Here is a 12,057-nt window from a genome sequence, read left to right on the forward strand (position 1 = left end):
TTAATTTCAGCGAGACGCGTTGCCTGTTTCTGAAAGAGACGTTATGCACTTTTGTAATCATATAAAAAACAATTTTGAGCTCGCGTACCTATTTTATAACAATACATATTTATATAATTGAGGTAGGTAGCTGTCTAAATGTATGTCAAAAGGTTTTTGAAAGAAAGTTTGACATCCTCGTATGTTCTTCAAATCAAATGAAATTTATTTATTTTACATATAATGGACATAAGAAATTATAAATTCAAAGCGTTCACGACATGACATAAAATAAGTGTTAATAATTTTTAAAAATAAAAATACAGAGAATAAGTTATACAATAAGAAATAAAATAAGAAAATAAGTAACAAAATAAAAGTAGATGGAAGCACACAGAGTGAACTTTGATATACCCTATCTTAAAAACTTATAAAACAACGTCCACCTAAATTCACCCTCACGTAAGTGGAATATATCAATATCCGAAGCGATTTCATTAAACATGGTTACTGCCCTCCCAATTGCATTACTAATGGCTGGATAGTTCTGCACCGTGGGAGAACAAACAGCGGATGCCCTCGATTCCTAAGGTAATTATCAGAGACACACAAGCCAACACCACCAAGAATGGCAGAGTTCACATTTATGCCGCGTATAAGTCTGAAAAAATATGTAGCTAAATAAAGATCCCTTTTAAATTTTAAGCTACAGTATGTAAGCATCCCTAAGAAAAAATCAGTTGGATCTACCAGTGGGTCTATTCTATGCTTATCGACCGCTAAAGTGATAAAGTGAAAAATATTATCAAACTTAGGGTAGGTTTGTATCAAAATATTAGCACTTATTGTAACAATTACACGAAGCCGGTTTTTATTGTTGCAATAAGTGCTATATTTTAACAGCACCTATCTTGCTGCTGTTAAAATATCGCACTTATTGCAACAATAAAAACCGGCTTCGTGTAATTGTTACAATAAGTGCTAATATTTTGATACAAACCTACCCTAAGTTTGATACTATTTATCAATTAAGTGTTCGATAAGTATAGAATAGACCCACAGGAGTACAAAAAGCCATATCTTGGTTTTATAAACTATGAAAAGGCGTTTGATTCCATCAAAAAATTCTCAATTATAGACGCCCTTAGCAACCAAGGAATTTCCAGACGCTACATAAACATATTGAACAGTATATACAGTGATGCCACAGCATGCGTGAAACTCCACAAACGGTCGTGTAAATTCCCCATTAACAAAGGTGTCCGGCAAGGTAATACCATTTCACCTAAACTATTCACCGCTACTCTTGAGGATTTATTAAGGAAACTTGATTGGGAGAAAAAAGGTGTTCCAATTAATGGGGTACACCTCAGTCACCAGCGCTTTGCAGATGATATTGTTATACTCTCACAAGACCCGAAAGACTTCCAAGGTAGAATGCAAAAACTCGCGGATGTCAGTCAAACGGTCGGTCTAAAGATAAATGTCTCAAAGACAAAAGTGATGAGGAACTGTTTTTCGGACCCTGCGATCATCTGTATTTCTGGCACCCAACTCGAGCAAGTCAGCAGCTACGTCTATCTCGGACAGCAGGTGTCCATAGATGGAAGCATGCACGATGAAATTGCTCGAAGAACAAAGCTGGGATGGAGGGCTTTCGGACGTCTGAATAGTATCTTCAAGAGTGACCTACCATTATGTCTTAAGCGTAGGGTGTTCAACCAATGTGTTCTACTGTCACGCACTGATTTTTCCGCCCCTGTGGGGGGCGCTCCCATAAGGAGTAGTGCTGCCCAGCCGCTCGGTCTGACCCTGGTAGTCAATGTGCCACCGATGGAATGATGACGACCCTTGGCAAGGCCGAACAAAATATTTCATATGTATAAGTCCCGCGGTTTGCTCTGACAGGTCCCTCAGACTTCTCAGAGTGAACTGTGGATGGTTAAGTCGGTCACAGACCATGTAAATATAAGGTAAAAGGTTAAAAGATTAAAATGTTAATTAAATATATGTCTAGATAAGGGGGTAATCAAATTAAAATTAAATGTAAAATGTGATTTGTTTGTAATGATAATATATAGTGTAAATTGTAATATAATATTCAAATGTAAATGTAAACATGCAAAGTATTATTGGGATAATAAATTGGGACTTATGGATGGGCGTTGGTGGTACATAGTAATTAAGATAATTAAGGAATTAATGTAATTAAAGTAATATTAATATTAATCATATTATGTACATCGATATCGCTATATGTTTGGTTGATAGTCTGACATCCGTCAACCTTATATAAATGTGTAGCATATGGCGGTATCGGTGATCGGTGTGAATTTGTAAGAAATACAACCACCCCTAACGGATAAAAAGGCAAGATTATTAAATCCAAAATCAGTCTGTTTTGTCACTTGTGGGTTCCGGGAGTCGCTTCTGCGACGGCTTGTATCCCCGGGACCCTCACGATCTCGTCTGCATAACTAATTAGAAATAATTAAGTTAACGTTAAATAATTAGTTAATAATAATCAAGTTAATTTTAAAATAATTAAATAATAATATTCGAATTAATTTTTAATTAATCAGTAATAAATGTGGTTATTTTTGTGACTTCGGATATTAGTTGACTCTTGTTTATTGAGACTTCGAACTGTGAACTTCGAATATTAATTGATTTGACTTTTCTTGTTTCTTACTAATTGTGGTGTATGGATAATAACAATAAATCGAGTTTCTTTTAATTATTATAAATTTTGGGACTTTCGATACCAATGTGAATGATACCTTTGGACTATAATCCTTGATGAAGGAATGCCATAAGGCCAAGCATATTCTAATAACAATAAAATACGAGTTCTGAAGATTTCATCTGGTGTTTAATTGACTTCGTGCCCCGTGACTTCTTGGTTACTCCACGTCCATGAGGTTCCTGCCTGTTCCTCCACATTAATGAACCTCCACTTCCAAGTGCCTGAGCTAGTCAGGAAGTCGGAGGCCTTCACTACCCGTGTTCACGTATGGCTGCGAGACGTGGACCCTCAACACGAGAGATGTCCAAAGGATAAGAGTCACACAGCGAGGCATGAAGAGGTGTATGTTGGGCATCACGCGAAAGGACCGTAAGAGAAACGAATGGGTTAGGAAGCAGACAAGAGTACGCGATATAATAGACGTTGCCAAACAGCTGAAATGGAGATGGGCGGGGCACATTGCTCGCCGAAAGGACGGGCGCTGGACAAATGCCGTCATCCAGTGGTACCCAAGGGGCACGAAACGGCCACAGGGTAGCCCTAAAAGCCGCTGGATTGACGAACTGGTAAAGTTCGGCGGAAATACGTGGCAGCGAACGACACAGGACCGAGAGAGTTGGAGAAAGCTTGGGGAGGCCTTCATCCAGCAGTGGATTGAACCCGGCTGATGATGATAATATACCGAGATGCGCTGTTCTCGTTATGATCGAGGAAATGCTGACGATCATTTTCGTAACATTGTTTTGTTTAGACAACAAAACATACACATTATTAAATTGTGTCACCGTGTAAGGGTGTATTTATATTAGGGGAATATATATTCGCACAATTAAATAGACTGTTTTCACGAAGCGGTGATAACATTCACACTTGTTTCTCTGTCTAAATGCGCCCATTCATGCAGCGTCTCGAGACAATGGTGTCGTGTGTGAAACGGCTCTAAGATTAAAACATGTATTGCTAATTCCAACCTTCGATATAAGATTGCACCAAGGGAAGAAATATAACACATTATACAATTCAACGAACCTGATGTACTGGCCTGTAATCTGAATAAGAACAACCCGGTTGAGGATCTTCAAAATCAGATATTGGGGCTATTACATCTTCAATAATCTCGCGCTTGACGACGGATAGTTGATCATCCGTCTCAGGTTTTGTATTAAAGAGGTCCGTTAAAAGATACTGAAAGAAGCATTGTGGTTAACACAGTAAAACCACTTCCAATTCACGTAACTTCATATAATATCCATATAACAATGTATACTAATTATAGTCAAAATGAATTAGAAGATAACCTGCCCTAACCAAATGTATGGTAGCTGTCAAAATGTATAGTCCAGTTATTTTTTAAATCAACGATTAATATCATTGTATAAATATCACTACGAAGTTTCTAAAAAGGCAACATATTAATATTCCACACTAATCGTTATTATTTCAAATCTAAAAAAATTAGTTTCAAAAAACTAACCTCGAAATTGCAACTTAAATCGTCGGCTTTCTCCTGTTTTACGAGTGCGAACTTCCGGGCGGATTGGGTGGGTAGTCTGCGTATCAAACAAAAGTTTGACTTCTTCATCAGATTGTTCTCCATTACATTCTCGATTTACGTCCATTTTAATGGTAAATAATTTATGTCAGGAAGAACGTGACAAACAGGATCCATCCAAGGTACATTAATTTTAGAGAAGTGTTGCCAGAATACGTAATTATTTATTATCAATGGCCGAAATTCAGAGACATCTATTCCGTAAAAGCGATCAAACAATAAACTGTGTTTTATTGGATTTAAGTTTTGTACTATTCTATTTGAGTAGTTTTTTTCTATTCGGGTTTTGCCTTTCCATATTTTCAAGAACTACACGTATTCACCAATGGCAAATACACACTAACAGCGTAGGTAGGTATTCTGTTACACCCATGACTATTGGGACTCTCCCGGTAGTCTTAATTACCTACGTAATTATTAGGTGTAACCATGTCACCTGACCTCCTAGTCAACAATGGGCGTACGTACGTCCAAAATTCCTAGATTAACTGTCAAAATATTCAACATGTACTTAGCACGTAAGAATTATTGTTTATCTAATTATAATAATAGTACCTACCTATGTCAGGGAAGAATGTGATTGTGCCGAATAAAATAAACGAAAGCCAAAGAAACTTAATATTCAGGAGTAGGTACCTATGTAAAAAGAAAAGATGGCATCACTGCTCAATGTAAAAAGAGTACCTACAATAGAAAAAATTAGTACCGACATAGTCGCGGGAGGACGTGGTATTGAGTTCGTGAATTCCCGCGCTGAAAACAACAAAAAACGTATTCAGATAATTTATAATTAGAATATAAGCGATATAATTATCATTAGGAACGTAACAATAAAAGATTAATTTGAATACTGTTAAACATAAGTTTCTTTGTGAAATAACCGTTGAAAATATAAAGCCACGTGTTTAATAAAGATAGAAATTTAATTTTTGTGAATCCCGGGCCCTACCAACATCCAGAGCTAGCCACAGGATCCGGGATATCTCAATACATGCACTGTTATTTTTTAACCTACCTATATAATAAATCAAATAATACAATAAAGTTGGGACACTTTATTGCCTATCCATTTAGGATCAAGTACCTAGTAACTACCTATAACTAGCAAGACATTGTCAAAGGCCATGTCTTTTGACTTTGCCTTGTCTATCCGTGCATGGTGCAAATCCCACCCAATGTCCGTGTACCTGGCTCAAAATACGGGTGGCATTTAGTTTGTATTGCATTGCCAGATATGTTCTTATGCTGCGATTAAGATTAATATTGTCTTTCACAACGTCTGTAAAAGAAAACTTGAAAATAGAAAAAATGCAGATGTGCCTTTTTGCCATTTTTGCAAACCGAAATGCGCTGGTCTCGTTATGCTTGAGGAAATGCTGATCTTCATTTTAGCTCCATTTATTTTGACAACAAAACATATATATAATTATTATTGAAGTGTGTCACCCGTGTCAAGTGTTAATGTATTTATTATAAAAATTAGTATCGACGGAAAAAACTTTTCGGTATTGTGGCAACACTTTTCTAAAATTACCCTGAATGTATCCTGTTTGTCACGTTGTTCCTGCCGTATTTACACTTAACATGGATCTAAAGCAAGAATGTGATGGAGAACCCTCCGATATAGAAAGCAAGCCTTTGTTTGACACGCTGACTATCCATCTAAATAACCCGGACCCTTGCTTTCATGTAACGCAAGAGAATACGGACGTTTCAAGTTGCAGTTTCGAGGTTAGTTTTTGGGAACTAAATTATTTAACAATTACATTAGATTGACAAGAAAAATGATTAGTTTAATATTGTAAACTGTGGATTTTTTACATACTATTTAGGGACATAAGGTGATATTAAACTTTGTTTCAAAAAATTACAATATGTTTATACAATTTGACATCTATGATACATATGATTGATATAAGTTAGGTTATCTACTAATTCATGTTAATTATTATAAGTACATCGTTGTATGGACGTTTCGTGAACTGCAACTAGTTTTACTGTGTTTACAAAATGTAATAATGCTTCTTTCAGAACCTTATAGCGGAACTCTCTGATAAAACATCCGATAGTCAACCAGCTGTCATCAAGCGCGAGATCATTGAAGATATACCACACCCATTATATGATGATGAATACCCTCAACCGGGTTGTTCATATTCAGATTACAGGCCAATACATCAGGTACGTTCAATTGTACGTAGGTATATGTGTCGTTTTCTTCCCTTGATGCCGTCTTATATTGAAGGTTTTAATTTGCAATGCATCTTTGAAACTTCATAAGGAACTATTATAATATAATTCAGTCAAACTTGTTTCATTTATTGATTGCGGAGTAGATTCGAGTTATTGGCGATTGCTAAAACAGATATTTTGAGATAGTATTGAGTAGGTATATAAATCTTTTGTTAAATCACGTAAGTATATTTAAATATGGTGATTTATACATCACAATCATTCGAACGTAAAGCAATAATTAATGTGATTATTTGTAAATATAATTAATCGCCCGTGAGCCCTTTTTAGGTAGGTAATATAAAACTACTTGCAGCCATAAAATACCCTAAACGGAAGCAATATCTACGTGAAATGGAGTGAGAATAGACCAATTCTATTTTCAAAACTTTTTGTAACAAATTAATGGTTAGGTACTGTTCGGTTATCAATCTAATCTAACCTAAACTAACCCAAATCGGGTATTTTCAAAATGTGTTTTCCGCTGTATTCCTAATAACCGAACAGCAATTAATTACCTAAAATAACTATTAAACGTCAGAGTGACAGTTGGTACTTTAAAAATAAAAAACGATAAATAATTACATAATTTTGTAATATAAGTTAAAATATATAGAAATAAACTAACGGCGCTTCAATAGGCGGCCCATTTTCTTACGTGTCTAAGATAACAAGATAATTAAGAGCTAGTCGAAGAGTCAAGTATAACTTCTAACATGCGTACATAAGTACACACACAATTTTTGTTAAATTGTCCGACATTGAAATAAAATATATTTCGAATTTTACTGATCATTAAGTTATTTTTATTGTTTTCTTTTATTTCTCTATGTTTTATATTATTTTTATTGATTTTTTATTTGTATAATAAAAGAATTTTTATATAAAATACTAATTTTAATAAAATTTTATATGAAAAAGGAGCATTTGGTTTTCTATTAAAACCATGAAGCCGCATATGTAAGTTTGTTCGTCATTCTCAAACTATATGGCCGCAACTGCAAAAATCCACAATATAATTTAAAAAAAAATATTTTTATATTAAAGAACTACAGTAGGGTAAAGTACACAAAATTATTCTAACATGATTCAATTTTTTGCAGCCTACTGCAATTAATTAAATTATAGTTAATTATTTTACATTCAAACTCAAATTACACAATATCATGTTATTTGCAGTTACGACCCTATAGATCTCAATGTGCGATATGTTTACAAAAAGGCAGATGAGAGTACGCAATGTGCTGCGGTTAGCTGGAATGTCTCTCGGTGAGTATACATTCACTTGCCAAATGCAGTCATACATTATTGGCCACTGAAAGCAGAGGATGTAGCTGTGGCAGGTCTTATCCAGAAATGGATTGACTGTTACATAATATTATTAATCATGTTGTTATTTTCAGGAGTGTGAAGACAGCCTGATCAATATAAAGACAGAGAATGATAATGAGGGTGTCATAATCAAACAAGAATTCGTTGACGATGCAATTTGCCAAATCAATAATGAGAATCCTCAACCCGGCTTCTCCGATCGACAATACAGCCCAGTAGACCAGGTACGTTCATTTACATGTTCACTAATAACATAACTTTTAAACATTTTTTTATATTCAAATGATCGATATCTACATTGTATTAAAATTAATATAGTCACCGCAGTTGTTCTCAACGTTGAAAATTCTGGTCACCCAATTTGGATGTCACTTATTCGAGCACTGCTAGAACAATATTGGCTTCCATAGGGTTTATCAGCATAAGCCTGTGACTCCACGAAGTTTTACAGGAAATAATCCATATATTTTAAATCGCACGACCTTAGAGGAGGCCAATAACTGTCATGTCCGTTTCACGAAATCAACTCAAGCAATCGTTTATAATCGGTTCCCGAAAGAAAATAAATGACGAACGTGTTGTGTTTTCGGATTATATTTTCGTAGTAAAGTCCATTTGTAACGGCGACAAGAGACCCACAAATGGCGCTACCCATTGACGGCCTCGCAAGCGCTATATAGAAGGATCAGGATTTAACCATATGTTAACTCCGTATTTTTTATCTCAGTCTTACGGCCAGTCAGCTTAGTCTGATTAGGTCTGACCCTTTTGATCATGCGTGGCCTCAATTTTGAAACTAAGCATTTTACACTATCAAGATTCATTTGTTGTGTAAATAGTGTGGTTATCTATAAGTCTTATCTTGTTAATCTATTTTAGTAAAGGTACCGTTTGAAGTATTCTCCTTTATTTTTAAATAATCTCTGTTTACTCTGAGTAAATACTTAACCTGGAACTATTTCTATTTGATAAGTAAACTATCCTATACATTTTTATTTCATGTTAAAATTCATACATACACCTGTGTGCTTATTTCAGATTTTAATAGTTTTTTAGTAACTAATAATAATTTTTATTGTGATATATCGTGTAGGTTTATAGAAAGTGTTTAATGACTCAAGTACAAGCCTAAGCATTCGGAAACTTTCCGACAACGAGTGGTCTTACCTATCCTGCGCCTCCCTCTGCCGACCAATCATTATTCTATAGCAGTGATAGTTAACCTATGGCACGCGAATGTTTTATGTTAAAGAGAAAAAAATATTACTTAATAAAATAATAAAAAAAAATACAGATTGTATTGTATACAAAATAATAGGCAAATACTCTTCAAGAATTTGTTTAATGTAAATATATATTTGAACAAATCGATCCTAATGCTTTATGCGTGACACATAATATTATCGCACTTACCTCATCAGGCGGCGGAGAAAGCCGCTCCGCGAACTACTGATTTTGATCGATTTAAAAAGCTTGAGACCACTGTATTGAGAGAATGTCTTATCTGATCGCAGCGAATTCTGGTGTCATTTTGTGTGTAAAGAACAAAGCTAAGTAATACTGTAACAAACTATTTCATTAGCACCAACAAAAATGTCTGTACCAAATAAGAAACAAAAACTTGGTGGAGCTAGTAGTAGTAATTCTGACAAATAGTGAAAATGGAAAACTGTTCAGTTATAGGAAATCTATAAAAAAAAGCGTGGTTAAAATGTTCCCACGATCTTTTTGAAAAATTTGAAAACAAGCAAAAATAATATATTCCTAGAATAAAAGATATTCATTCGTCTAAAAACACGGTGAAAGATAGAATCTATCATTGTAATATTTAAACTTTTTTTAATAGATTTCTTAAAAACTACCTTTTCATTTTTCAAATGAAAACTGCACGGTACGTCCCCAGTCGAAAGATTATATTTTGAAAATTTTGGCACGCGTGCCTTTGTAAAAAGGTTGACTAACACCGTGTCTAGGTATAATATTTCTACCTAGATCACCTACTTATAATGAACTGTTATTTAAAAATCACATAATTATTGAAATTTAATAAAACTTTTATATGTTTTTTTAGATTATCGCTAGAAGCACTTTACCTGCCAATGTTGCAATGATATCGTCCTGGGACGTGTCTGAAGCACAATTGTCTAGCGAAGACCTACACATTGAGGAACACGACATTAAGAAAGAACTCAAAGAATATATTGAAAGGTACAAAGATGTCGTCTGTCGCAATAGTAAACGTGATATTTGTCAATCCAATATGGTAAACACAGATTTATTAGTGGCTGTTATACAATTGGAAAAAAAATCGTTTCATAAACAAAATTTTGTGTGCAGTATCTGTTTTGATTTTTTTTCATCGTTCGACCTCATGTTGCTTCACAAAGCGATACACAAAACCACAATTGCGAAAACGAACGATTCCGTTGCAAGGCTGGTTAAATGTGACGATGGTCATTTTTCAAGATTTCGTCCTGGTCACGTCATGAAGTCACTCAAAATGACTCTTTCTGGTGAAAAGCCATTTAACTGTGATAAATGCAATTACTCATGCAGACAGTCAAGTCACATGAAAAGACACAAAATGATTCATTCTGATGAAAAGTTATTTAAATGTGAATACTCATGCAGACAACCAAGTAACATGAAAACACACAAAATGACTCATTCTGGTGAAAAGCTATTTAACTGTAATAAATGCAATTACTCATGCACGACGTCTGGTAACATGAAAACCCACAGAATGTCTCATTCTGGTGAAAAGTCATTTAACTGTGATAAATGCAATTACTCATGCAAACAATTAGGTAACATGAAAAGACACAAAATGACCCATTCTGGTGAAAAACCATTTAAATGTGATAAGTGCAAATACTCATGCAGACAATCAAGTAACATGACAACACACAAAATGACTCATTCTGGTGAAAAGCCATTTAACTGTGATAAATGCAAATACTCATGCAGACAGTCAGGTAAATTAAAAACACATAAAATGACTCATTCTGGCGAAAAACCATTTATATGTGACACATGCAATTACTCATGCACGACGTCAGGTAGCATGAAAACACATCAAATAACTCATTTGGGCAAAACGCCATTTACATGTGATATATGCAATTACTCATTCACGACGTCAGGTTACATGATATTACATAAAATGACTCATTCGGGCGAAACGCCATTTAAATGTGATATATGCAAATACTCATGCAGACAGTCAGGTCACATGAAAACACACAAAATGACCCATTCTGGGGAAAAACCGCTCAAATGTGATAAGTGCAATTACTCATGCAGAGAATCAGGTGACATAAAAAAACACAAAATGACTCATTCTGGTGAAAAGCCATTCAACTGTGATAATTGCAATTACACATGCACGAGGTCTGGTACCATGAAAATACACAAAATGACTCATTCTGGTGAGAAGCCATTTAACTGTGATATATGCACTTACTCATGCACGACGTCTGGTAACATGAAAAGACACAAACTGACTCATACTTGTAAAAAGTCATAATGTGTTAAATGTAATTACTCGTGCATAACGTCCAGTAGCATGAAAATACAGAAAAAGTCTCATTTTGGTGATAAGCTTTGTAAATGTGATTTATCTAATATTTACTCATGCATTTGATCTGGTAGCATGAAATGGCATAAAAAGACTCCCTCTGGTGAGAAGCCATTTAAATCTTTTATTTTTGTAATTACTCATGCACAACGTCCAGTGTCATAATATCGCAAAAATTGACGAATTCTGTTGAAAAGTCATTTTAATAAGTGTAGTAATAATTTTAATAAGATGAAATTACATGAAAGGACCCATTCCGGTGAAAAGCCAATTCGTGTAAATTCTTATACACATGCAAATTGTTTGTAAAAACACTAAAATAAAAGACACTGGCTTTGCTTTTCATTGAACTGTAAACTGTGCAGGAATGATTCGGATGCCAGGAAGAGGGGAGGGTATGTTTAGGATGCCACCTACTGACCTTTTATGCTGTTAAGGTTGGCTCCATGGCCTGATTGTCAATACTGGTCGTATTATCAGACTCGTTGGTTATTGTTCATTGGGTCATCCGGTGCGTGCACTTGACGGTTTAGCTTAGGTAAGTGTTTATATGCGCACGATTGATGAATGACTGACCGTTACTTGTCGCGCCAAGTCAAATTGTCAGGTGGGTAGGAATTCATCCGTTGTATTAGGGCC

The 12,057-nt window shown here is 35.0% G+C and overlaps 1 protein-coding gene across 1 annotated transcript in view; it reads left to right on the forward strand.

Annotated features, from left to right (window-relative positions):
• Positions 1-5,795: 5,795 nt before the first annotated feature.
• Positions 5,796-12,057, forward strand: part of LOC147077413 (uncharacterized) — an 81,241-nt gene continuing 74,979 nt past the window's right edge. Inside the window, exons 1-2 of the mRNA XM_085940826.1 lie at positions 5,796-6,008; positions 6,309-6,458. Of these exons, the coding sequence (XP_085796952.1) occupies positions 5,817-6,008; positions 6,309-6,458 (342 nt within the window). The 5' untranslated portion in view covers positions 5,796-5,816. The remainder of the gene's footprint in view (positions 6,009-6,308; positions 6,459-12,057) is intronic.

Source organism: Rhyacophila brunnea, unplaced genomic scaffold (assembly GCF_057557595.1).
Source record: "Rhyacophila brunnea isolate RB1 unplaced genomic scaffold, BYU_Rbru_1.0 scaffold_13, whole genome shotgun sequence".
In the NCBI taxonomy this organism is placed as follows: Eukaryota; Metazoa; Arthropoda; class Insecta; order Trichoptera; family Rhyacophilidae; genus Rhyacophila; species Rhyacophila brunnea.